Source organism: Ornithodoros turicata, chromosome 9 (assembly GCF_037126465.1).
Source record: "Ornithodoros turicata isolate Travis chromosome 9, ASM3712646v1, whole genome shotgun sequence".
In the NCBI taxonomy this organism is placed as follows: Eukaryota; Metazoa; Arthropoda; class Arachnida; order Ixodida; family Argasidae; genus Ornithodoros; species Ornithodoros turicata.
The window spans coordinates 8,061,797-8,089,591 of record NC_088209.1 but is presented as its reverse complement, the minus strand read 5'-3'; the positions used below and the strand labels follow the sequence as shown (position 1 = coordinate 8,089,591).

Genomic DNA, 27,795 nt, shown 5'->3' with positions numbered 1-27,795 from the left:
AAATTGTGTTTTATTTCGTGAGAGAAAAATTATGCTGGTTTCACAGCTCCGCTCAGCAAGTAATCACATTATAGACGATAACCTGCGTTAAAAACACAGTATTTCACAGGGAGGGATGTTAGAAATTTAGCTTATATCTTTGACTCGTTGCATGCGTGAGTGTTAATTGCAAAAACACATTCCCGCCACCGCTACAAACGTTTCCCGCCCCACCACATGTAACGAACGTGCCCCAACAAATTGTACTTCAGTATATGATCCATCCGACGCGCCAATATAGGCTACTGAGGGTGCCCTAGGTCTCTTTATGCCTCTGCACTCAGGTTGCTCCCACAGTGTTACCAAGCTAACGAGGCGTGCCTGCGACGCATTGCGCTCCGGTTTAGGTTCTACGATGGAACCACGGCTGGAAGTCTACCCTGTTCGCGGTGCTGCTTGCCATAGAAGCAAGAACGTCGAACTGCATGTCTCGGCCAGTGGTGTCGGTATGCTGCCGCGGAAGCTCCTATGACACTATTGGTGAGGGAATATTTGCGAACAAATAATTCCATCATAAAAGGTGTTTTCAATAGAATACTCCAATTTTAAGGGTGTTTTTGTTTTTTTACACCCATTATAACAGTGTTTTACTAGGAATACACTTAACTAAAGGGTGTATTAGAAACACCCATCATTTGAGTGTACAGGCAACACCAAAAAGGTGTGCGCCATGGGACAAGCCATTTACACTAAAAAAGTGTAAAAAAGTTTACTGTGCACCCTCTCCCGAAGGTCTATTTCTGGGGTAATTGCATACCTCTAGACTTCTAGTGCTATGTGAATAATTTTAAAACCATAGAGAATACTCACGTAACCACGTCACAGATATACGCCATGCGTATGTGGTATATGCATATAGATCTTTGAAGCAGCATTCTCTTGACTGTGGACGACCTCTTGTGGTGTTTCCGGGCTTACGTGTTCAGCTTCAGGACAATTTAAATATAGTACAGTGTTTGACACGCATTCTGTTACAAAATGGGATTGGCATCCACCTGCAGCCTGCACACTTTTTTTTAATAATCTTTCAAAATCTCATTCACACTCAACCTGCAAGAAGGAGGAGGAACGCGGGCGTGAACAGAGAGTACTCCCTACCTGTGCATTCACACAAGCGACATCCTTACGGAATATTCTAGTGGATGAAAAAGCGAAAACACGAGACAAAGTTCCGTCCCATGTTATGTGAGCATTCACACGGTGCTGATTATCAGGAGTGGCGTACTGCGCACTTAGCAGACGACGACGTCAGCGTCTTTCCTGTCGCCTGCTACGGAATATCCTGTGGCTGTGTTGTAGGATATTCCCCGCGGTTAGCAGTGTATATGAACACTTAACGTTGAGCACTCTCGCTGAGAAAGTTATGAACTTCTCACCCGAGCGCAACCCGCTACCAGCTCAATAAGTAGGGGGCCGTCACCCGCATTAAAGTGAGGATGCCCGGGACTCTGTGACACATTACATGGTTCCTGAAATTCACCCAAGTGTGTTCTTCATTGCGGCTTGGTTGCTTTTTTCAGTTTCTTGTAATTGATCCATCTTACCTGTGTACATGCTACTTCAAAGTTTGCAGGTGTGCACACGTGTGTATATTTTCTGATGGGGGCAAAGTTGAATTTGCGCTTCACGAATGCGATTGTGCCGCGGACCGCATGCTTGCCTTCCCCTAATTGCTTCCTTGTGTACGTAGGTGCACTCAAAGATAGCAGCAGCCAGGATGCTGACCTGTCACATGTCCATGATGAGCGACCAGGATCCCCTGTGGACCACAGTCTTATGGTGGGTGAAGCTTCTTGCATTGTATGTTGTACACTATATAGTTATTAGGGCACTGCATGGGCACGGGCTTACCCAAAAAACCCGAGTCCCCTCCCCCAGGCCGGCTATAGCCTTCTTTTTGCGGGCCTGGGGTTCACCATTATGGGCCCCGGCTGCGCCCGTGCCAATACTTTGCCTAGCCTATATCGGCATCGAGCCTGTATTACCCCTCTGTTTATTAGGCACGGTCAGACTTTCTTTCGGCCTTAAACAGAAGAGAGCTTTACATTGTGCAGTACAATGCGTAACGCTTGTCTGGTCCTGGCAGGAGTATGCAGTACGTGGTGAATTTCCAGATATCCATAAGTCCTCCGTGGAACCTGCACCTGGCACAATTGAGGCATATGAGAGTCAGACAGGTGTAGTATGCCACGCTGTTCTTTTGTCAAACCAAGACGAAGAAGAAAACTGCTGCTCTTTTAAAACTGGGTAAATGCATCCACGTTGTGCTTTGTTATTCGCAGGGATGACTCTGAGGAAGCACCATTTCTCTGCGGAGGAGGATGGGATCCTTCAATTTCAAGAACATCGCCAAGGTGGGTTGAACAGATGTCGTTCTCTCAAAGTGCGTGTTCATTTTCTTTGATCGATTTCTCGCATAAGGGTGCTAATTGTAAAGCGCACTTGTTTGGGTAATCAAAATGTACCCGCACACATAGAAAGGTAGAAAATCCATCAAACTAGCCAGGAAATTTGTATAATACCCCAGACAGACGGGCACAGTAAATATCATTTCCTGTATATATGTGTAAGTCAGGTCAGTAAGTCCGGTATGGGTCACTCTTTTATAGCGAAACAACCACTACTAGCGCCCTTTTTCTTTTCTTTTTTTTTCACCTGATATTACCCAATATTATGCTGTTTTTCAGCTTCTGAGGTAAAGTCTGATTTTTGGCAACCAGTTGAAAGAAAAAGAAACAAACCTGAAAAAACACTGTAGCCTTATGTTAGGTCTTCATGTTTTTGGATTTAATCTTTCTTTTTTATTTATTTATTTTCAGTTGGGCAGTAAACTCTGAACAGAGTAAAGTCTGACACTATTGTGTGAAAGAGCTGTTCTTTGTTGTTGTTGTTCATTGTTGTTCTTTGTTGTTGTTGTTGTTCTTTGTTGTTGTTGTTGTTCTTTGTTGTTGTTGTTGTCGTCGTTGTTGCTGTCGTCGTCGTTGTTGTCGTCGTCGTCGTTGTTGTTGTCGTCGTTGTCGTCGTCGTCGTCACCGTTGTTGTTGTTGTCGTTGTTGTCGTTGTCGTTGTCGTTGTTGTTGTCGTCGTCGTTGTTGTTGTTGTTCTTTGTTGTTGTTGTTGTTCTTTGTTGTTGTTGTTGTTCTTTGTTGTTGTTGTTCTTTGTTGTTGTTGTTCTTTGTTGTTGTTGTTCTTTGTTGTTGTCGTCGTCGTCGTTGTTGTCGTCGTCGTTGTCGTTGTTGTTGTTCGTCGTTGTTGTCGTTGCCGTTGTCGTCGTTGTTGTCGTCGTCGTTGTTGTTGTCGTTGTCGTCGTCGTCGCCGTTGTTGTCGTTGTTGTCGTCGTTGTTGTTGTCGTTGTTGTCGTCGTTGTTGTTGTCGTTGTTGTTGTCGTTGTTGTCGTCGTCGTTGTTGTCGTCGTCGCCGTCGTCGTTGTCGTCGTCGTCGTCGTCGCCGTCGTTGTTGTGGCAATTAGTCCACTGTTGTCACTGCGGAGGGAATCTCTGGGTTCCTGCTCCTCTCAACAGTGGGAAATTTGGAGCAATTAGTCCACTGTTGTCACTGCGGAGGGAATCTCTGGGTTCCTGCTCCTCTCAACAGTGGGAAATTTAAGGCAATTAGGCCACTGTGGTCACTGAGGAGGGAATCTCTGGGTTCCTGCTCCTCTCAACAGTGGGAAATTTAGGGCAGTTGGTCCACTGTTGTCACTGCGGAGGGAATCTCTGGGTTCCTGCTCCTGTCAACAGTGGGATATTTAGGGCAATTAGGCCACTGTTGTCACTGCGGAGGGAATCTCTGGGTTCCTGCTCCTCTCAACAGTGGGAAATCTAGGGCAAATTAGTTAGGGAGATGTTAGTGGCAGACTGGCATAGTAAGGACGTAGAGGATTACAGTAAGGACATGGAGACTTACAATGAGGACGTGGGGACTTACGATAAGGACATGACGACTTACAATGAGGACATGGAGACTTACTGCCTTAAGAAAGGTCTTACAGCTACATGCCTCACAGCGGCATGCCTAACTGCCACACGTCTCACAGCTACATGCCTTACTGTATATGCCTTACCAGCTGCTTGCCATACCGCTATGCTACTGCGCTCTTGCGACTGCGGAGGGAATCTCTTTGTTCCTGCTCCTCTCAACTGAGGGAAATTTAGGGCAATTAGTCCACTGTTGTCACTGCGGAGGGAATCTCTGGGTTCCTGCTCCTCTCAACAGTGGGAAATTTAGGGCAATTGGTCCACTTTTGTCACTGCGGAGGGAATCTCTGGGTTCCTGCTCCTGTCAACAGTGGGAAATCTAGGGCAAATTAGTTAGGGAGATTTAATTTTTTTAGGATTTAATCTTTCTTTTTTATTTATTTATTTTCAGTTGGGCAGTAAACTCTGAACAGAGTAAAGTCTGACATTATTGTGTGAAAGAGCTGTTCTTTGTTGTTTTTTTTTTTGTTGTTGTTCTTTGTTGTTGTTGTTGTCGTCGTCGTTGTTGTTGTTATCGTCGTTGTTGTTGTTTTGTCGTCGTCGTTGTTGTTGTCGTCGTTGTTATCGTCGTTGTTGTTGTTTTGTCGTCGTCGTCGTCGTGTTTGTCGTCGTTGTCGTCGTCGCCGTCGTTGTTGTTGTCGTTGTTGTTGTTGTCGTCGTCGTTGTCGTCGCCGTCGTCGCCGTCGTTGTCGTCGTCGTTGTCGTCGCCGTCGTCGTTGTTGTTGTCGTCGTTGTCGTTGTTGTCGTCGTTGTCGTCGTTGTCGTCGTCGTCGTCGTTGTCGTCGTCGCCGACGTCCTCGTCGTTGTCGTTGTTGTTGTCGTCGTCGTCGTTGTCGTTGTCGTCGTCATCGCCGTCGTTGTTATTGTCGTTGTTGTTGTTGTCGTCGCCGTCGTCGTTGTCGTTGTTGTCGTCGTCGTCGTTGTTGTTGTCGTCGTTGTCGTCGTCGTCGTCGTTGTCGTCGTCGTCGCTGTCGTTGTGGTCGTTGCCGTCGTCGTCGTTGTTGTCGTCGTTGTCGTTGTTGTCGTCGTTGTCGTCGTCGTCGTCGTTGTCGTCGTCGCCGACGTCCTCGTCGTTGTCGTTGTTGTTGTCGTCGTCGTCGTTGTCGTTGTCGTCGTCATCGCCGTCGTTGTTATTGTCGTTGTTGTTGTTGTCGTCGCCGTCGTCGTTGTCGTTGTTGTCGTCGTCGTCGTTGTTGTTGTCGTCGTTGTCGTCGTCGTCGTCGTTGTCGTCGTTGTCGTCGTCGTCGCTGTCGTTGTGGTCGTTGCCGTCGTCGTTGTTGTTGTCGTCGTTGTCGTTGTTGTCGTCGTTGTCGTCGTTGTCGTCGTCGCCGACGTCCTCGTCGTTGTCGTTGTTGTTGTCGTCGTCGTCGTTGTCGTTGTCGTCGTCATCGCCGTCGTTGTTATTGTCGTTGTTGTTGTTGTCGTCGCCGTCGTCGTTGTCGTTGTTGTCGTCGTCGTCGTTGTTGTTGTCGTCGTTGTCGTCGTCGTCGTCGTTGTCGTCGTTGTCGTCGTCGTCGCTGTCGTTGTGGTCGTTGCCGTCGTCGTCGTTGTTGTCGTTGTTGTCGTCGCCGTCGTTGTTGTCGTCGTCGTCGTTGTCGCTGTCGTTGTGGTCGTCGCCGTCGTCGTCGTTGTTGTTGTCGTTGTCGTCGTCGCCGTCGTTGTTGTTGTCGTTGTCGTCGTCGCCGTCAGTGTTGTCGTCGCCGTCGTTGTTGTTGTTGTCGCCGTCGCTGTTGTCACTGTTCCACTGTTGTCACTGCGGAGGGATTCTCTGGGTTCCTGCTTCTCTCAACAGTGGGAAATTTAGGGCAAATTAGTCCACTGTTGTCACTGCTGAGGGAATCTCTGGGTCCTGCTCCTCTCAACAGTGGGAAATTTAGAGCAATTAGTCCACTGTTGTCACTGCGGAGGGAATCTCTGGGTTCCTGCTCCTCTCAACAGTGGGAAATTTAGAGCAATTAGTCCACTGTTGTCACTGCGGAGGGAATCTCTGGGTTCCTGCTCCACTCAACAGTGGGAAATTTAGAGCAATTAGTCCACTGTTGTCACTGCGGAGGGAATCTCTGGGTTCCTGCTCCTGTCAACAGTGGGAAATTTAGGGCAATTAGGCCACTGTTGTCACTGCGGAGGGAATCTCTGGGTTCCTGCTCCTCTCAACAGTGGGAAATTTAGGGCAATTGGTCCACTGTTGTCACTGCGGAGGGAATCTCTGGGTTCCTGCTCCTGTCAACAGTGGGAAATTTAGGGCAATTAGGCCACTGTTGTCACTGCGGAGGGAATCTCTGGGTTCCTGCTCCTCTCAACAGTGGGATATTTAGGGCAATTAGGCCACTGTTGTCACTGCGGAGGGAATCTCTGGGTTCCTGCTCCTCTCAACAGTGGGAAATCTAGGGCAAATTAGTTAGGGAGATGTTAGTGGCAGACTGGCATAGTAAGGACGTAGAGGATTACAGTAAGGACATGGAGACTTACAATGAGGACGTGGGGACTTACGATAAGGACATGACGACTTACAATGAGGACATGGATACTTACTGCCTTAAGAAAGGTCTTACAGCTACATGCCTCACAGCGGCATGCCTTACTGCCACACGTCTCACAGCTACATGCCTTACTGTATATGCCTTACCAGCTGCTTGCCATACCGCTATGCTACTGCGCTCTTGCGACTGCGGAGGGAATCTCGGGGTTCCTGCTCCTCTCAACTGAGGGAAATTTAGGGCAATTAGTCCACTGTTGTCACTGCGGAGGGAATCTCTGGGTTCCTGCTCCTCTCAACAATGGGAAATTTAGGGCAATTGGTCCACTGTTGTCACTGCGGAGGGAATCTCTGGGTTCCTGCTCCTCTCAACAGTGGGAAATTTAGGGCAATTGGTCCACTGTTGTCACTGCGGAGGGAATCTCTGGGTTCCTGCTCCTCTCAACAGTGGGAAATTTAGAGCAATTAGTCCACTGTTGTCACTGCGGAGGGAATCTCTGGGTTCCTGCTCCTCTCAACAGTGGAAAATTTAGGGCAATTGGTCCACTGTTGTCACTGCGGAGGGAATCTCTGGGTTCGTGCTCCTCTCAACAGTGGGAAATCTAGGTCAAATTAGTTAGGGAGATGTTAGTGGCAGACTGGCATAGTAAGGACGTAGAGGATTACAGTAAGGACATGGAGACTTACAATGAGGACGTGGGGACTTACGATAAGGACATGACGGCTTACAATGAGGACATGGAGACTTACTGCCTTAAGAAAGGTCTTACAGCTACATGCCTCACAGCGGCATGCCTTACTGCCACACGTCTCACAGCTACATGCCTTACTGTATATGCCTTACCAGCTGCTTGCCATACCGCTATGCTACTGCGCTCTTGCGACTGCGGAGGGAATCTCTGGGTTCCTGCTCCTCTCAACTGAGGGAAATTTAGGGCAATCAGTCCACTGTTGTCACTGCGGAGGGAATCTCTGGGTTCCTTCTCCTCTCAACAGTGGGAAATTTAGGGCAATTGGTCCACTGTTGTCACTGCGGAGGGAATCTCTGGGTTCCTGCTCCTGTCAACAGTGGGAAATTTAGGGCAATTAGGCCACTGTTGTCACTGCGGAGGGAATCTCTGGGTTCCTGCTCCTGTCAACAGTGGGAAATTTAGGGCAATTAGGCCACTGTTGTCACTGCGGAGGGAATCTCTGGGTTCCTGCTCCTCTCAACAGTGGGAAATTTAGGGCAATTGGTCCACTGTTGTCACTGCGGAGGGAATCTCTGGGTTCCTGCTCCTCTCAACAGTGGGAAATTTAGGGCAATTGGTCCACTGTTGTCACTGCGGAGGGAATCTCTGGGTTCCTGCTCCTGTCAACAGTGGGAAATTTAGGGCAATTAGGCCACTGTTGTCACTGCGGAGGGAATCTCCGGGTTCCTGCTCCTCTCAACAGTGGGAAATTTAGGGCAATTGGTCCACTGTTGTCACTGCGGAGGGAATCTCTGGGTTCCTGCTCCTGTCAACAGTGGGAAATTTAGGGTAATTAGGCCACCGTTGTCACTGCGGAGGGAATCTCTGGGTTCCTGCTCCTCTCAACAGTGGGAAATTTAGGGCAATTGGTCCACTGTTGTCACTGCGGAGGGAATCTCTGGGTTCCTGCTCCTGTCAACAGTGGGAAATTTAGGGCAATTAGGCCACTGTTGTCACTGCGGAGGGAATCTCTGGGTTCCTGCTCCTGTCAACAGTGGGATATTTAGGGCAATTAGGCCACTGTTGTCACTGCGGAGGGAATCTCTGGGTTCCTGCTCCTCTCAACAGTGGGAAATCTAGGGCAAATTAGTTAGGGAGATTTAATTTTTTTTAGGATTTAATCTTTCTTTTTTATTTATTTATTTTCAGTTGGGCAGTAAACTCTGAACAGAGTAAAGTCTGACATTGTTGTGTGAAAGAGCTGTTCTTTGTTGTTGTTTTTTGTTGTTGTTGTTCTTTGTTGTTGTTGTTGTCGTCGTCGTTGTTGTTGTTGTTATCGTCGTTGTTGTTGTTTTGTCGTCGTCGTTGTCGTCGTCGTTGTTGTTGTCGTCGTTGTTATCGTCGTTGTTGTTGTTTTGTCGTCGTCGTCGTCGTGTTTGTCGTTGTCGTCGTCGCCGTCGTTGTTGTTGTCGTTGTTGTCGTCGCCGTCGTTGTCGTCGCCGTTGTCGTCGCCGTCGTCGCCGTCGTTGTTGTTGTCGTCGTTGTCGTTGTCGTTATCGTCGTTGTCGTTGTCGTCGTCGTCGCCGTCGTTGTTGTTGTCGTTGTTGTTGTTGTCGTCGCCGTCGTCGTTGTCGTTGGTGTCGTTGTTGTCGTTGTCGTCGTCGCCGTCGTTGTTGTCGTCGTTGTCGTCGCTGTCGTTGTCGCTGTCGTTGTTGTCGTCGCCGTCGTCGTCGTCGTTGTTGTCGTTGTTGTTGTCGTCGTCGCCGTCGTTGTTGTTGTCGTTGTTGTCGTCGTCGTCGTCGTTGTTGTTGTCGTCGTTGTCGTCGTCGTTGTGGTCGTCGCCGTCGCCGTCGTTGTTGTTGTCGTTGTCGTTGTCGCCGTCGTCGTCGTTGTTGTTGTCGTCGTCGTCGCCGTCGTTGTTGTCGTCGCCGTCGTTGTCGTTGTTGTCACTGTTCCACTGTTGTCACTGCGGAGGGAATCTCTGGGTTCCTGCTTCTCTCAACTGTGGGAAATTTAGGGCAAATTAGTCCACTGTTGTCACTGCTGAGGGAATCTCTGGGTCCTGCTCCTCTCAACAGTGGGAAATTTAGAGCAATTAGCCCACTGTTGTCACTGCGGAGGGAATCTCTGGGTTCCTGCTCCTCTCAACAGTGGGAAATTTAGAGCAATTAGTCCACTGTTGTCACTGCGGAGGGAATCTCTGGGTTCCTGCTCCACTCAACAGTGGGAAATTTAGAGCAATTAGTCCACTGTTGTCACTGCGGAGGGAATCTCTGGGTTCCTGCTCCTCTCAACAGTGGGAAATTTAGAGCAATTAGTCCACTGTTGTCACTGCGGAGGGAATCTCTGGGTTCCTGCTCCTCTCAACAGTGGGAAATTTAGGGCGATTGGTCCACTGTTGTCACTGCGGAGGGAATCTCTGGGTTCCTGCTCCTGTCAACAGTGGGAAATTTAGGGCAATTTTGCCACTGTAGTCACTGCGGAGGGAATCTCTGGGTTCCTGCTCCTGTCAACAGTGGGATATTTAGGGCAATTAGGCCACTGTTGTCACTGCGGAGGGAATCTCTGGGTTCCTGCTCCTCTCAACAGTGGGAAATCTAGGGCAAATTAGTTAGGGAGATGTTAGTGGCAGACTGGCATAGTAAGGACGTAGAGGATTACAGTAAGGACATGGAGACTTACAATGAGGACGTGGGGACTTACGATAAGGACATGACGACTTACAATGAGGACATGGAGACTTACTGCCTTAAGAAAGGTCTTACAGCTACATGCCTCACAGCGGCATGCCTTACTGCCACACGTCTCACAGCTACATGCCTTACTGTATATGCCTTACCAGCTGCTTGCCATACCGCTATGCTACTGCGCTCTTGCGACTGCGGAGGGAATCTCTGGGTTCCTGCTCCTCTCAACTGAGGGAAGTTTAGGGCAATTAGTCCACTGTTGTCACTGCGGAGGGAATCTCTGGGTTCCTGCTCCTCTCAACTGAGGGAAATTTAGGGCAATTAGTCCACTGTTGTCACTGCGGAGGGAATCTCTGGGTTCCTGCTCCTCTCAACAGTGGGAAATTTAGGGCAATTGGTCCACTGTTGTCACTGCGGAGGGAATCTCTGGGTTCCTGCTCCTGTCAACAGTGGGAAATTTAGGGCAATTAGGCCACTGTTGTCACTGCGGAGGGAAACTCTGGGTTCCTGCTCCTCTCAACAGTGGGAAATTTAGGGCAATTGGTCCACTGTTGTCACTGCGGAGGGAATCTCTGGGTTCCTGCTCCTGTCAACAGTGGGAAATTTAGGGCAATTAGGCCACTGTTGTCACTGCGGAGGGAATCTCTGGGTTCCTGCTCCTCTCAACAGTGGGAAATTTAGGGCAATTGGTCCACTGTTGTCACTGCGGAGGGAATCTCTGGGTTCCTGCTCCTGTCAACAGTGGGAAATTTAGGGCAATTAGGCCACTGTTGTCACTGCGGAGGGAATCTCTGGGTTCCTGCTCCTGTCAACAGTGGGATATTTAGGGCAATTAGGCCACTGTTGTCACTGCGGAGGGAATCTCTGGGTTCCTGCTCCTCTCAACAGTGGGAAATCTAGGGCAAATTAGTTAGGGAGATGTTAGTGGCAGTCTGGCATAGTAAGGACGTAGAGGATTACAGTAAGGACATGGAGACTTACAATGAGGACGTGGGGACTTACGATAAGGACATGACGACTTACAATGAGGACATGGAGACTTACTGCCTTAAGAAAGGTCTTACAGCTACATGCCTCACAGCGGCATGCCTTACTGCCACACGTCTCACAGCTACATGCCTTACTGTATATGCCTTACCAGCTGCTTGCCATACCGCTATGCTACTGCGCTCTTGCGACTGCGGAGGGAATCTCTGGGTTCCTGCTCCTCTCAACTGAGGGAAGTTTAGGGCAATTAGTCCACTGTTGTCACTGCGGAGGGAATCTCTGGGTTCCTGCTCCTCTCAACAGTGGGAAATTTAGGGCAATTAGGCCACTGTTGTCACTGCGGAGGGAATCTCTGGGTTCCTGCTCCTCTCAACAGTGGGAAATTTAGGGCAATTAGTCCACTGTTGTCAGTGTGGAGGGAATCTCTGGGTTCCTGCTCCTCTCAACAGTGGGAAATTTAGGGCAATTAGTCGACTGTTGTCGTGCGGAGGGAGTCTCTAGGTTGTGTTCCTGTCAAGACTGGGAAATGCAGATGGAATGAGTTAAGACCTTCTGCTCCTCCATCTCCTGCAACAGAAGAACATTGAAGAGGATGTTACATTAACAACATACAGAAAAGGACAAAGGCAGAAGTTTTCAACAAATCAGGGCAGCTCATGCAAGCAACTTACATCTAATAAAAGTATAGGAACATGGCAGTCGTAAAAAACCAACAGCCTAAGACTGGTGAACGTTAGAAACGCAAAGAGAATAATTATCAAATTGGATATCGAGTCACACAGAGCGAATTTCTGGAACAGAAATGCAGAAAGCTGCAAACGCGATAAGCAGACAACCTTGATGGGCATGGCATGGCATATATAAGCCAGTTCCTGTCGAGAAAGGCAAGTAGGATACCAGGCTGCATGGGCATCGAGGCGGCACCAAGCTCCAAGTGTACAATCCAAGGCTGCAAGCTGCAAGAACAAGCAGAGGTATATTGGATCGCAATCGCTTATAAGCTCCTTTTTGTCTTTGGTGAAACGCTAGTTCTGCAATTCACCGTAACGGAATGCGCTACTCGTCGAAACAACTTGCACCATTGGATAGACGTATTTTTAGACGTATTTTTAATTTTTATTAGCCTCGATCGTGATATGAACATAATAATTCCATAAATTATATGAGTAGGAGAGTGGATACAGGGGATAGGCGATCCCTCTAATAGCGAATATCATTGAGGGATAAATTTTGCCTAACGCTGGGTGGCGTTTACTTCGTCAATGGATAGCTCCCGTGGCTCAGTGCGTAGCGTGCTGGCCATGTCAGATCCAGACTGGGAGGTACCTGGGTTCGAATCCCGCTGCGCCGTCTGGGATTTTTACTTAGATGCTTTCAGAGATACGTCGCTACAGTTCCCTTTAGTGGTCAGCCCAGGACGCACATTCTCGTGGGGCGTGAGTCGCGACGTTGCCCACCTCTGCGAGGCCGACAACGGTGACCACCCTTTCACCACCACCACCACCAATGGATAGGTTCCAGGTGTGACATGTGCTCGCGCGTAACCCGCGTGCTCTCTTATGTTTGTTTTGGCAACGTAGGATTATGACTGATCCATATCGCATCGTTGTGGACATACACTTTAAAGGTCAGCCATCATTAGTGCAGCCACTTCTGTATTGCTATATACAGCAACCATCAAACATAAGGTAAGCCCTTAGCTGAACAAGAACTCATAATACGCAAGTGTCAGCTGTACAACAACAAATGTCGACAATTTGGCCTATGTACTCCATGGGAGAATAAGTAAAAAAATTGATAACACATTCGATAAGGCAGAAATCGCCCTGACTCGTGTGTGAATCAGAGAGTGAGAAGAAAAGATGCAGGAGAGAAAGGGAATGGCGCTGTTGGTTGTGCATGGGCTCTCCGTCCCACCTGTACCGGCAGAACCTGTTTTCTCTGAGTTCTTGTGTTTAGTAACGCCAATAAAATATCTGGAATACATATTAGTACAATACTACCGTACCCTGCAATACAATATATCCATGCTGTTAGGAGGGCAGACCAGCTCTCCGTCCCAATGTATTTCCTATGGAACAGTTTTTATGCTTTTTCTCGGTAACCACCACGCAGATTTTGACGCAGGTGGTTTCATCATGAAGAGGAAGACGAGATGAAGAGAATTATGCTACTAGATTTCTCATAGATGTCGTATGTATTTTACGGCAACGTCACGAATGCGAAAATTATACACAATTTTTCTCTTCCCTCTATGAACAGGTTTTTATTAAACTTCTATAGCCATTTCCAAACAAACTTTCCATTTACTTTCTCTGGAAATATTTCAGGAATTGATAGATATCAAATTTATATGTCTACCACTTTCCATTTTTATAAGAAAGTATGAAATGTGGGTACGGATAAATACCGTCTCAAAGCCCCGTGAACCGCGTCATTCTGTGTCGCCCTCTAGCCGTAGCACAGGAAATACCGCGCGGAACATTTTGACCGTATCCATCCGCCGACCATGCGGCGCGCACGCGCACCGTAGTACTCCCTCTCACCTCTTTACTTTCATGAACAGCTGACTTAGGGCATGGCCTTGTAGACCAGAACAAAAGCTTACTTAGCTGCTCGTAAAGGGAATATCGTCAGCCAGCATTGTCGCGGCCCGTGTAGGAGACCACCGAGACCAATAAACCTCTTCTTTTTTTGGTGCGCTTATAGAGAACTGAGATGAGTTTATTAGCTTCACATGAAACGTCAATTTACTCAGTCAACTGTCTTATAAGGCTAACTTGAATCTCTCGTATTTACGGTTAGTGGAAGGCCGACTTCACAAACATTCCAGTACCGTTCAACAGGACTGCCCTTTAATGTTCGTAATGTTGAAACAGCCGGCAAGCGGATTACACACAGATAAAGGTTTCTGAGGATAACGGCACTTAGAACTGCCCAACTTTATTTTTGTTTCTCTTTCTTTCTTTTATTGATCGAACCGAATTTTCCGGAACCCAAATTCACGTTCGCGAAGCAAGGAAAACGAACGACAGCGACGGGAGATATATTTATTAAAGGAAAAGGAAAAAAAAGCGGGCGAAAGGTCAGCCAAACGGGACGCCGGCTTACTATTCTGGAAATACGTAAATAAAATTAAGAAATAAGAGATAAATGAAACGGACGCGACGGAACAGCACGTTAGTTGGTTGATTGTTATGTTAGTAAAAGTTCGGCGTTTGCATTTTCATGTTCAGGTTAGTCCTTAGACTTTGGGTCTGGGTTTTGGCAATTTCCGCGCAGAAATAGCCAGATAACATTTATTTACAGTAGTTTATTTAGTTTCAACGGGGACTTCGATCACGTTATTTTGAGATACGGCCAATTTTTCGATACCGGTTCCCTGGATTTTCCATCTTTCGACAATCCTTGCTATTTGCACGTTGGATGACCCAAAACCTGTACCCGTCTGTCTTTGCACGGCGAACAAAGGGAGGCCTTCTGAGGAAGATAAGAAGAAGCTCCGGATCACTGGGGATTCTCCGCCGAACTAGCGTCTACGCTGAACGAAAAGTCTGGTGTAATGTGATGTACCCTGTGAAAACCAAGGAGTGTTTAAAAATATAGTACTGAAGTTTCCGGGTAATAATCAGCGCAATTATGAGACGGAAATCGTCATCCGAGACCTCGCCGCGCGTCCGGTTCCTTTCATTTTATCTTGTTCATTTAGACATAAAGATGGAGTTCAAGGAGTTATTCCGAAATCCTAAGCTGTTTGGAGAAGGCGTTTGATCGAAGACGGCTTGGTCGCTCGCAAGCCGTTCGATTGAAAGCCGGATGATCGACGCTGTTTGTTCGAAAGACGTTTTTTCGAAGGGAGTTCGAAGCTCGCAGCGTGTCCTTAGCACCTCTCTTTCTGTAACTTTTGACTCGAACATTTATGAACACGAGGCAATCAGTGTCCTCTCGTTTTTGTTTGTTTGTTTCTTGCTTTTTTTTTCAGCTAAAGAGGGGAGACCACTGGTTATTCGCAGACCTTTGTCATTCACGAACAGCACAGCCTTCTGGCTTTTTACTCTCTCCCATCCGAAAGGAAATAAAATTGAATTGAATTGAATAGAACAATGCGGAAGTATCCCGCGTAGCAGTAGGACACATACCGAAGAAAATGTCTTCAAGTTGGGAACAGCCAATAGTCTGTGCTTCTTCTGGGCACCCTTTTCATTGCTGGGATCCGAAATGGGATAGTGATACGTGCACGAAAGGCGCTCAACAATTAGTCCACTGTTGTCACTGCGGAGGGAATCTCTGGGTTCCTGCTCCTCTCAACAGTGGGAAATTTAGGGCAATTAGTCCACTGTTATCACTGCGGAGGGAATCTCTGGGTTCCTGCTCCTCTCAACAGTGGGAAATTTAGAGCAATTAGTCCACTGTTATCACTGCGGAGGGAATCTCTGGGTTCCTGCTCCTCTCAACAGTGGGAAATTTAGGGCAATTAGTCCACTGTTATCACTGCGGAGGGAATCTCTGGGTTCCTGCTCCTCTCAACAGTGGGAAATTTAGGGCAATTAGTCCACTGTTGTCACTGCGGAGGGAATCTCTGGGTTCCTGCTCCTCTCAACAGTGGGAAATTTAGGGCAATTAGTCCACTGTTATCACTGCGGAGGGAATCTCTGGGTTCCTGCTCCTCTCAACAGTGGGAAATTTAGAGCAATTAGTCCACTGTTATCACTGCGGAGGGAATCTCTGGGTTCCTGCTCCTCTCAACAGTGGGAAATTTAGGGCAATTAGTCCACTGTTATCACTGCGGAGGGAATCTCTGGGTTCCTGCTCCTCTCAACAGTGGGAAATTTAGGGCAATTAGTCCACTGTTGTCACTGCGGAGGGAATCTCTGGGTTCCTGCTCCTCTCAACAGTGGGAAATTTAGGGCAATTAGTCCACTGTTGTCTCTGCGGAGGGAATCTCTGGGTTCCTGCTCCTCTCAACAGTAGGAAATTTAGGGCAATTAGTCCACTGTTGTCACTGCGGAGGGAATCTCTGGGTTCCTGCTCCTCTCAACAGTGGGAAATTTAGGGCAATTAGTCCACTGTTATCACTGCGGAGGGAATCTCTGGGTTCCTGCTCCTCTCAACAGTGGGAAATTTAGGGCAATTAGTCCACTGTTGTCACTGCGGAGGGAATCTCTGGGTTCCTGCTCCTCTCAACAGTGGGAAATTTAGGGCAATTAGTCCACTGTTATCACTGCGGAGGGAATCTCTGGGTTCCTGCTCCTCTCAACAGTGGGAAATTTAGAGCAATTAGTCCACTGTTATCACTGCGGAGGGAATCTCTGGGTTCCTGCTCCTCTCAACAGTGGGAAATTTAGGGCAATTAGTCCACTGTTATCACTGCGGAGGGAATCTCTGGGTTCCTGCTCCTCTCAACAGTGGGAAATTTAGGGCAATTAGTCCACTGTTGTCTCTGCGGAGGGAATCTCTGGGTTCCTGCTCCTCTCAACAGTGGGAAATTTAGAGCAATTAGTCCACTGTTATCACTGCGGAGGGAATCTCTGGGTTCCTGCTCCTCTCAACAGTGGGAAATTTAGGGCAATTAGTCCACTGTTATCACTGCGGAGGGAATCTCTGGGTTCCTGCTCCTCTCAACAGTGGGAAATTTAGGGCAATTAGTCCACTGTTGTCACTGCGGAGGGAATCTCTGGGTTCCTGCTCCTCTCAACAGTGGGAAATTTAGGGCAATTAGTCCACTGTTATCACTGCGGAGGGAATCTCTGGGTTCCTGCTCCTCTCAACAGTGGGAAATTTAGAGCAATTAGTCCACTGTTATCACTGCGGAGGGAATCTCTGGGTTCCTGCTCCTCTCAACAGTGGGAAATTTAGGGCAATTAGTCCACTGTTATCACTGCGGAGGGAATCTCTGAGTTCCTGCTCCTCTCAACAGTGGGAAATTTAGGGCAATTAGTCCACTGTTGTCACTGCGGAGGGAATCTCTGGGTTCCTGCTCCTCTCAACAGTGGGAAATTTAGGGCAATTAGTCCACTGTTGTCTCTGCGGAGGGAATCTCTGGGTTCCTGCTCCTCTCAACAGTGGGAAATTTAGGGCAATTAGTCCACTGTTATCACTGCGGAGGGAATCTCTGGGTTCCTGCTCCTCTCAACAGTGGGAAATTTAGAGCAATTAGTCCACTGTTATCACTGCGGAGGGAATCTCTGGGTTCCTGCTCCTCTCAACAGTGGGAAATTTAGGGCAATTAGTCCACTGTTATCACTGCGGAGGGAATCTCTGGGTTCCTGCTCCTCTCAACAGTGGGAAATTTAGGGCAATTAGTCCACTGTTGTCACTGCGGAGGGAATCTCTGGGTTCCTGCTCCTCTCAACAGTGGGAAATTTAGGGCAATTAGTCCACTGTTATCACTGCGGAGGGAATCTCTGGGTTCCTGCTCCTCTCAACAGTGGGAAATTTAGAGCAATTAGTCCACTGTTATCACTGCGGAGGGAATCTCTGGGTTCCTGCTCCTCTCAACAGTGGGAAATTTAGGGCAATTAGTCCACTGTTATCACTGCGGAGGGAATCTCTGGGTTCCTGCTCCTCTCAACAGTGGGAAATTTAGGGCAATTAGTCCACTGTTGTCACTGCGGAGGGAATCTCTGGGTTCCTGCTCCTCTCAACAGTGGGAAATTTAGGGCAATTAGTCCACTGTTGTCTCTGCGGAGGGAATCTCTGGGTTCCTGCTCCTCTCAACAGTGGGAAATTTAGGGCAATTAGTCCACTGTTATCACTGCGGAGGGAATCTCTGGGTTCCTGCTCCTCTCAACAGTGGGAAATTTAGAGCAATTAGTCCACTGTTATCACTGCGGAGGGAATCTCTGGGTTCCTGCTCCTCTCAACAGTGGGAAATTTAGGGCAATTAGTCCACTGTTATCACTGCGGAGGGAATCTCTGGGTTCCTGCTCCTCTCAACAGTGGGAAATTTAGGGCAATTAGTCCACTGTTGTCACTGCGGAGGGAATCTCTGGGTTCCTGCTCCTCTCAACAGTGGGAAATTTAGGGCAATTAGTCCACTGTTGTCACTGCGGAGGGAATCTCTGGGTTCCTGCTCCTCTCAACAGTAGGAAATTTAGGGCAATTAGTCCACTGTTGTCACTGCGGAGGGAATCTCTGGGTTCCTGCTCCTCTCAACAGTGGGAAATTTAGGGCAATTAGTCCACTGTTGTCACTGCGGAGGGAATCTCTGGGTTCCTGCTCCTCTCAACAGTAGGAAATTTAGGGCAATTAGTCCACTGTTGTCACTGCGGAGGGAATCTCTGGGTTCCTGCTCCTCTCAACAGTGGGAAATTTAGGGCAATTAGTCCACTGTTGTCACTGCGGAGGGAATCTCTGGGTTCCTGCTCCTCTCAACAGTGGGAAATTTAGGGCAATTAGTCCACTGTTGTCACTGCGGAGGGAATCTCTGGGTTCCTGCTCCTCTCAACAGTAGGAAATTTAGGGCAATTAGTCCACTGTTGTCACTGCGGAGGGAATCTCTGGGTTCCTGCTCCTCTCAACAGTGGGAAATTTAGGGCAATTAGTCCACTGTTGTCACTGCGGAGGGAATCTCTGGGTTCCTTCTCCTCTCAACAGTGGGAAATTTAGGGCAATTAGTCCACTGTTGTCACTGCGGAGGGAATCTCTGGGTTCCTGCTCCTCTCAACAGTAGGAAATTTAGGGCAATTAGTCCACTGTTGTCACTGCGGAGGGAATCTCTGGGTTCCTGCTCCTCTCAACAGTGGGAAATTTAGGGCAATTAGTCCACTGTTGTCACTGTGGAGGGAATCTCTGGGTTCGTGCTCCTCTCAACAGGGAAATTTTGAAAAGTATATACGCATAGGCCGATCAGCTTGGAACACAAAAACTAACGCGCCTGTTTTTAAAAATATGAATCACTCTGTACATACAGTAAGAAATAATTTCAAGTGCATTTTTTCCTTTCTTTTTTTTTTCCTGGTGATGAGGAAGTTAATCTGGCCTCGTCTTCGCACCCTGTTGCACGCCGTGGAACAGCTGTGTCTGAGAATGGGCAATTGTTCGATGCCTCCTATATAGACCTCACCCGAGAAACGTCATCATGACGTTGGTAGACAGACTGAAACCGAAACAAATCGAAAGGGGAGGGCTGGGTTCTACAAATGGGGACTTGTTCGCTGCCTCCTATTGAGAGAAGAGTATGATTTAAGGTCGCGTCCCTTTCGGGGACCATCGTAATCCCCTCAAGACCGTGGCTTTCGGCCACGATCTTGTTCGCCCCTAGCTTCGATCGTAGTTCAATTCTACCGAATTGGTTGCGCTGTAGAACACTATGACGTAATTTGTTTACAAAGAGGGAGAGGGACTCTTTGATGAACATGATGGGCTTTGGCCTTGGGATGTACGGAGAGCGACAGTTCGGTCGGTAAGGAAGTCTTGGAGACAGATGAAGGGTCGACCGGATACCCTAAAAGAGCGCAAGGCGGACAGCACACATATGTGAGAGACGGTATCATATGGGTGCTTGATGTCCGGGAAAACCGATGAACACGAGCATGTTGGGGTTGTTGAGACTAGGTCGAAGAAATCCAGTTATTTCGTGAGGGTTCACCTTGTTTTTCGAGCCACCAATCGAGGCAACGCAAAACCATTCTCCCCATCAGTTTGCCCATACAGCTTGGGCGAAAGGAGGATAGGGCATTTGTGGTTGTCCCTGGTTTCAGGATGGGAACAACTAAAGCCTCCTTCCAGGTAGGTGGTAGAGATCCCCGTTGTCAAGAGGTATTGTACACATGTAGGAGAGCTTGGAGTGACCGCCCGTTAAGGTTTCGCTGTGGGGCATGGGTTATTTTATCGGGTCCCAGGCGGTCACCCGTTTCTTATTCGATGTTTTCCTAATAGCTAGCATGGGACTGCTTCAATGAAGTAATATGTCAGTCCCGTGTTCCGTAAACTTTTGTTGCAAGTTGTACCACACAGAAGTTTGTCACTATAGCGATTCTTTTGATGGAGCCGGAGATCGAATCCAGCTGAAGTTCTCGCGCTACTTTAGCTTTCATCCGGCGGTATGCCACAATGTCAGTAAGTTGCCCTGTCCGACGAGCAGAAAGAATTGCTAATTGCTAGAGAATGGCCGACGAGTCCTGTTAAAGCACCGCATCCTGAACGCTGCAACTATTACTTGCGTTGCGAGAGAGCCTCTGGTGACATATACCGGTGTGCACAGATGTTCGAGGCTTTCACAAAAGAGACTCCAGTTCGTGGAAGAAATCAGTCCAGTATGCTGAGAGTGGCAGTCTATCGTGCGAAATATATACAGAGGCAAATGGTCGTTACCTCTGGTGTCGACATCCGTAGCGCACGACAAGTAGCGAATTGTGTTCGTGAGTATAAAGATGGTGCGTTGGAGATTGCAGTTTTTGGCCTCAACAATGGTATATACATCACCATAACTGGCACTCTGGGGATATCAATATACTAAACGACGAGTGCAATTGGGGTGGACGGGTAGGTGGAAGGCCTTGAACAGACTCGTGAAACTTAGGGTCACTAAATATCGACACTGAGGTCTAAGGAAGAGCTGGAGCGCCATCTTGTTTCCGTACCACACCGGTATCATCCCCAGTTGAGGATCAAAGACGGCTGATGCATAAGACGGATAAAGAAGCATGATTGTTGTGCGATAATGCATGTATTGTCCACAAGAGCGACCCGAAGATGTCAAGCTGAGCTCAAGGCGGTCCCGTCAACTGCTGCTAGTAAACGAAAGGAGCATATTGCACCCTCGCACGGTAGATGGCATCGTGCGCTAACGCGCGCCAGCGAACGCACGTCAGAGCTATTTATAGAGAGAGTTTGGCCATTGGGAGGAGCCTAACTTAAAGCGCGTCATGCGACGTCACGGCCGAACGACCTCCCTCGTCGTGCTCTATCCAGCCGTCAACAGGTCGCAGACGCCATATCGATGGTGACCGTTGTTTACAATCCAAGGAAAGAAGACACGTGCGTACTTCTTACTTCTAAAGCATTTCGTCCTTGAACTCTTCCTATTCGGCAACGAAGCTCCCCTTATCACTGGCGCCAGTGGGTCATAAGCTGGTTATTCCTGTAGGTTACATTCAACACGGCCACGAAGATGTCGACCAGCTGGTGGACAGCATCAATATGGCGCGGACTAGATGGCTGATAAGCGGATTCCGCTCGGATTCTGGCTTTTTGGGCGGTGCAACGACGACTCTGACGTCAAAATAAGCTCCTCCCATGAGGCGGCAAAAGATCAAAGAATGCTCAAACTCTCCCCTAAATGGCTCTGACGCGTGACGCCAGCGTGACGCGGAAACAAGATGGCGCGTGCTCGCTCTTGGAACTTAGCGTCGATACTCTGAAGTGCTTTTAAGCTGCGCCATAACAAACTTGAAGCGATCAGTGTCTGTGAAATCAATCGAATGAAAATGATTATAAAGATAGACAAAGTTATAACGGGAAGCAGTAAATGAAGCCCATCTATGTGCCATCTGTTCCAGGCAGCCTGCCTGGTTGGTGAGGTGAAGTTGGTGAGGTTGGTGAGGTGAGAAAGGTGATTAATTTCGTGCATATCATGTTAGAGTTTTCTAGAAACCGTTCATTCTTGGCAAGAATGAACGGTTTCTAGAAAACTCTAACATGATATGCACGAAATTAATCACCTTCCTCACCAACTTCTTTTTGTAATATTCCAACGAACACAACCATGTGGTCCATGCGCGTATTTTTGAGCATCACTGAACCTGTTACACTGGAACAATTTCAACAATGCTCAGTTCGCTCTAATTACCTAGACTACAATTGCAGTGGCGAATCTGCATGCTGCACCATTTGCGCCAAACAGCGGATCAGCTACTAGTGCGTGCTTTTCTGACTTATTGCGCCAAATTTGCTCCAAAAGATGCTGCAGGACGTACGGTGAAAGTGAAAACAAAAGTGAAGGTACGATTGTCCTTTCCATTGTGTTACGTTTCTCCGAAGAATCCCTCCGTGGCATGAGCTGCGGCCACGTCCCAACAGTTCCTCATAGAACCAATAGTTTGAGATAATCCACGCATCTATCTGCACGTGGGCGATGGTGGTGGTGGTGAAAGGGTTCACCGTTGTCGGCCTCACAGAGGTGGGCAACGTCACCACTGATGCCCTGGGGGAATGTGCGTCCTGCCCAGGCAGAAATCAGGACTGGTTCCCAAATGGTCCCCAAGTGGTTCCATTTGCAGTTGAATGGTCCCAGATAGGTCCCCAAGTGGTATTAATGGTCCCACTCTGGCTTTAAGCGGGTTCCATTCTGGTCCCAGATGGGTCCCCAAGTGGCGTTAGTGGTCCCATTCTGGCTTTAACCGGGTTCCATTCTGGGCCCAGATGGGTCCCAAAGTGGTGCAGTGTTCCCACTCTGGCTTTAAGCAGGTTCCATTCTGGGCCCAGAAGGGTGCCAAAGTGGTGTGTGGTTCCCACTCTGGCTTTAAGCGGGTTCCATTTTGGGCTCAGATGGTTCCAGCACTTCCAGCTGGAGCCTCACAGGTACCATTTTGTTCCCAGAATGGTCACTTGAGACTCCAAGTTGGGCAGCTTCCCAGCTTTCCCCTTTGAGATTTCATCTTGTCCACACTCGCCATATATCCTTCTGGTTTTGTTTGGTCTATTACTCTGATCTATTTTAGCACATGCATGATCTCTTTTTATTGCTGTTTATCCAGGTGCGTGCGTCTGCGATCAAATATCTGGGCCCGCTTGCACGAAACAAACTTAGTGTAATACTTAACGAGTTCCCCACTTAGTGTAGTGCCGGAGCCGTAAGTGGCTTGCACGAAACTTCTACAGCACTAAATGGGCAGACTTCTAAGGGAACTGAGCAATGAAAATACGATGTTATGCATTCCAGCCTTTCAATCAGGAGTATTTACCGTTTGGCTCGCATTTCGGTCATCCTGTCTACCATTGACTCAATACTGGTCTTGGTTCTGCCCCCCCCCCCCCGAGTTAATTGGCATTCTAACTAAAGCAACTTTTAGCTAAAATAAATTGAGTCAAACGTCTTACACATATTTCAGCCCCTTTGGTCTTACACATATGTTCACCACGCATACTAATGATCCGGAATGACTAAATTTGCTCTCACACAGTAAATTTCGTGCTTTGTGGATCGTCCTTTGTGGCGCTCCTTTCTCTTGAAGTGTGGCATGTGAAAGTCGTTGGCATACACGAATCACACTCCGTGTAGCATAATTTAAATGGCTCTTACAGTTGGTAATTTAGGTGAGCTTGAGCCACTACTTGAACCGGTCATCGGATTTTTTTTTTTTTTTTTTACGATTCAGTTCCAGTTCAGCTCCAACATGATGGCAACAGTTTTGGTTTGGCTCAGTTCTGGTTTGGCTAAAACAGGTTCAGTTCGACTTTCTGGTGGTAGCACAGCCCGATTACTTCAAAGGCATTGAAAAGCTAGTAGCTGGACTTGTTAACAGGCTTCCAAATAACACTCACATGCTGCGTACTGCAGGGTAACAAACCATTACTCTTGGAATACATATGAATATCCTATTCCATTGACATACACTGCACTAATCACTCGCGTACAATACAAAATGCAACTACAGTAGGCTCTGCTGAGAGAAATGCAACAGGATAGAGAGTCTAGCAGTTTATTGTACGCCATACAACGATTGACTGGAAACTCCATGTGTGTTTACGGAACATGAGTGAGAAAGCACTTCCAAATTGCACATTTTTGAATTAGGTACTGTAAAAGCATCTACTGATGGTGGGCATTCCGTGCTGTTGTTAAAGGCACTGTCGCAACGCCCCTTTTGCTCCAGGGCCCTGCTTCAGAAGTCTGTACCACCCCCTGGCAGACTGTAATATCACAAACATAATCGAAACGATCGCCCGGAAATTTTATGTTATTCCTCGCACTCACCTGCACACATCTAAGGACCTTCTCCATCGCAAATGACATGCTGCCCAACAGCTCACTGTGTCTAAACGAGAAAAGGGGAAAATACTGGCATAAATATTCCTCTTTTCGTTGTTGTTCTTCACCAGAAGTACTCATCCATGACATTCATAACATCATAATGCAAACTTTTCATCCCTCTGGCTTCTCTCCCTGCACTAAATACTATCAAGTACAGCTCTCTGCAACATTAACTTGAACGTGGCGACAGCTGGTGGAGCAGTTGGGGAGCAGCACTATCAGTGCTAAGCAGAACTAAAGGGCGACAATGTTGTGGTCTGTCCCACTCATGCTTACGGGTGGACTCCTCCTCCTCACGATAATTCTCCTCCATGCATTCGGAGTGGAGCGACAGCTTCTCAACAAATGCCCCCAAGCGGGAGTGGGATAGCCCCGACTCAAAGGGGACAAGGCACAACCTAAACCTAAACCTAAACCCATAACACTCTCTTCTTATAGTACCAATTAGTGCCGATAGGGTTGCTCCACCAACTGTCATCCCTAGGAACAGGGCAGGGTGTCTACCTCAGGGCAGTATATTGGGGTCATTTATACAAATAACATTGTTAAGGCGACACAACTTGGCACGTTTTTTATATATGCTGACGAAACTACTGCGTTCATTTCTGGCCATGGTATCCATAATGTTGTTGCTGACGCAAACAAGGCTCTTTCCGACAGAAGTATGTGGCGTAAGCGAAATCACCTTGCCGTAACCGTTTCCAAAACAAAAGAGGTACTATAAAAACCTAAGAATAAACCGGTGCGTCCATTCCTGGATGTCACTTTAAATAATCAGAGTATTCAGTTTGAGAGATCAATAAAAATATGTACTAAGTGTTTACTTCTCAGACAGCCTGTCGTGGGAGTATCATGTTAGCTACGTTAAGAGTGAAGTAGCTAAAGCCGTTGGTATCTTCTGCAGGCATCGCCATCTCTTGCCAAAAAGCATTAAGCTAACTATTTATCATTCTTTAATGAATTTGCACCTAACCTACTGTCCCCTTGTGTGGGTAATCACCTCCAAAATAATTTAAACAGCCTGTTCCTGCTGCAAAAACGTGTTGTTAGGCTGATCGCTGACGTACCCTTCGGGGATCACACTGCGCATTTATTTTTAGAACTCAAGGAAATGAACCAGTAGTATGAATACATTCTAAGACGTATATATATATGTATTATTAGACATATATAAAATTTACAATTATATTTAAATACTGTTTTAGAGTATGTATTTGTTCAAATACTTTATAAATACGCGTAAATACCATACACCAAATGCACGTGTTTCCAAATTTTGCAGATGCATGTACCGTCTAGAGTCACTAAATAAGCTACGCTTCAGAGTATCGACACTGAGTTCCAAGAGCGAGCATGCGCCATCTTGTTTCCGCGCCACTCTACCCACGCGCGGGCGCACTTCTGACGCACTTCGGCGAACGACGCCATCAGTCGTACACGGGTAAAATGTTCCTTTTCTCTTGCAAGCAGCTCATCAAGGTTGACGGCATTGAGCTCACCTTGATATCTTGAGGACGCTCTGGTGGACACTACATGGATTATCGCGCAACAATCATACACGCTTCTCTATCGCACAGGGAGCCATGACGAAAACCCGAGACTGGGAAAAAGACGAAAAACAGACGACACAACACAAAGTCTCAATTTTGAGACTTTGTGTTGTGTCGTCTGTTTTTCGTCTTTTTCCCAGACAGACGAAAACAAAACAAAAACAAACGAAACAAAAAAAAAAACAGACGACACAACACAAAGTCTCAATTTTGAGACTTTGTGTTGTGTCGTCTGTTTTTCGTCTTTTTCCCAGACAGACGAAAACAAAACAAAAACAAACGAAACAAACAAAAACAGACGACACAACACAAAGTCTCAATTTTGAGACTTTGTGTTGTGTCGTCTGTTTTTCGTCTTTTTCCCAGACAGACGAAAACAAAACAAAAACAAACGAAACAAACAAAAACAGACGACACAACACAAAGTCTCAATTTTGAGACTTTGTGTTGTGTCGTCTGTTTTTCGTCTTTTTCCCAGACAGACGAAAACAAAACAAAAACAAACGAAACAAACAAAAACAGACGACACAACACAAAGTCTCAATTTTGAGACTTTGTGTTGTGTCGTCTGTTTTTCGTCTTTTTCCCAGTCTCGGGTTTTCATCATGGATCTTAGTCACCAGCTCGCTTGCTTTTTAACCATTTTTATCTGTAGCATTCTGTTATCCGTCTTTGACCCTCAACTCGGGAAGGTATACCAGTGTGGTGCAGAAACAAGATGACGCTCCTGCTCTCCCTTAGACCTCATTGACGATACTCTGAAGCGAAGCTTATTTAGTACTGTCATGTCTGAGACATTGGTTAGAGCCTAGATATTAATCACCTCGATTAAAGGATGAGTACACATTTAGAAGTTTCTTTGTGGAATACGTAGATGCTGCACTTGTAGAATCAAATGGCATCAACATCACTCATTTCTACCAATACCACACTCAGTACTAAATAAGGAATTTTGGCTCTGGAACCTCAGAAGGTCTCCAGGGCCTATGTCTAGATGTTACAGGATCTTCTGGCCATATTGTTCCTGTTATTTTATTTTATTTGTTTGGCATATTGTTCCTATTGACCTCCTGGCATAACGTGCATATTGTTCTTCAGCTCCTGTGGTGAGGCTAATGTCTTTCATGAACCAATATCATCCAATCAGACAAAAGCTGCATGAACGACAGAATCGTCTAATTAAATAATTCAAATCACCACGATGAAGCAACGCTGTAACATTGTAATGGTCCACCTGAATGCTCATATAATCAGTTATTTAGTCCATACTGATCTTAGTTATCTGCTCTTTCAATGTGTTTATGAAAGTATTTTGTGCATTTAAATACTGTAGATATATCTACTACTCCTGCAAATTATTTATGTCAAGTATTTAAATACATATTTAAGCAAAGAATTTTGTATTTACATTTAAATACATAAAACTTATATTTACGCCCATCCCTGCAGCAGATCTGTACTGTACGTACTTATTGTGCGGGTCTCTGTGCCAGACAGTCAGTAACAGCCGTCTTTGCGTGTCCTCCGGCATAAGCTCACTGAGGAAGGGGACAAACGGTTAGTGATCCTCTACCAAGGAGTTCCTCCGAGAGGGCCTTAATAAAACCACAACGTACAATGAAAATTTCTGATCGCAATCTGGGTTTCGGCTGTTCTTCACCACGACTGTCCTCCACATTGTTCGCTTTGTGGAGTTCGGTTGAAGAGAGACCTTGAGAGACAAAAATATTCTGTCACAGCAATGTTTACGCATCCTAGGCAAGCGATTATGTACACTACCTTTACGTAGGAATTTGCGGGGCGCCCCAGTGAGGTCACAAGGTTTGTAGCACGCATTACTGCAATAATGTGAATCAGTTCGTCATAGCAATCAACTTGCACAATCATCATGTCAGCTAAAAAACATCAAGCTTTCCTTACTGTGTACGGTGACGTGGCCGGTGTTGGTGTACGCCGCTAACTTTAACTTAAATGCAAAAATATCGTAAGAACAAATTTTTAGTGACATTTTGATAAAAACTTTATTAGGAACTTCTCCCGTTCATGGGCATCATAAAAATACAAATAAATAAACAGACTAATTAATTAATAAAAAGGCATGGAAGTGTAAACATTTCTCCTCGTGAAATGAAAGGTCCCATTACCATTCCAAAGGTCACAAAAGGAAGAAATTCATCAGTTGCGTTGTTCACATTTATGAGCACAAGAAATCGTAATGTGTGCTTTCCCAAGAAGTGTGACAATGTACGTATTTATTCATTTCCGTTCAGCTACGAAGTCACAATAAAAAATCAGAGGGGGGTTTGGAGGGGTTCAATCCCCTGCCCCCAAAACCGTACCTTTGGTAGTGAATTTGGGAGACGGAAACAAGGGTGAAATCCTCCTCCTCCATGTAAAATTCACATGGAACCCTTCCAAAATATTTTATCGGG

The 27,795-nt window shown here is 46.9% G+C and overlaps 1 protein-coding gene and 1 long non-coding RNA gene across 4 annotated transcripts; both read right to left on the bottom strand.

Annotated features, from left to right (window-relative positions):
- Positions 1–1,074: 1,074 nt before the first annotated feature.
- LOC135369369 (uncharacterized protein DDB_G0290685-like) lies at positions 1,075–20,486 on the bottom strand. The gene is made up of 3 exons (XM_064602962.1): positions 20,422–20,486; positions 4,810–5,614; positions 1,075–1,089 (listed from the first exon to the last, which is right to left on the bottom strand). Exons 1-3 carry the CDS (start codon positions 20,484–20,486, stop codon positions 1,075–1,077), a joined length of 885 nt encoding a protein of 294 aa, XP_064459032.1.
- Positions 20,487–23,467: 2,981 nt separating this feature from the next.
- Positions 23,468–25,402, bottom strand: LOC135369265 (uncharacterized). 3 transcript variants are annotated; one of them, XR_010415038.1, is made up of 3 exons: positions 25,313–25,402; positions 23,757–23,817; positions 23,468–23,692 (listed from the first exon to the last, which is right to left on the bottom strand). It is a non-coding gene; the product is annotated as an uncharacterized LOC135369265 (long non-coding RNA). The 3 variants fall into 3 exon arrangements; XR_010415037.1 differs by lacking the exon at positions 25,313–25,402 and adding an exon at positions 24,090–24,171; XR_010415036.1 differs by lacking the exon at positions 25,313–25,402 and having other exon boundaries at positions 23,757–24,011.
- Between the last annotated feature and the right edge of the window lie 2,393 nt (positions 25,403–27,795).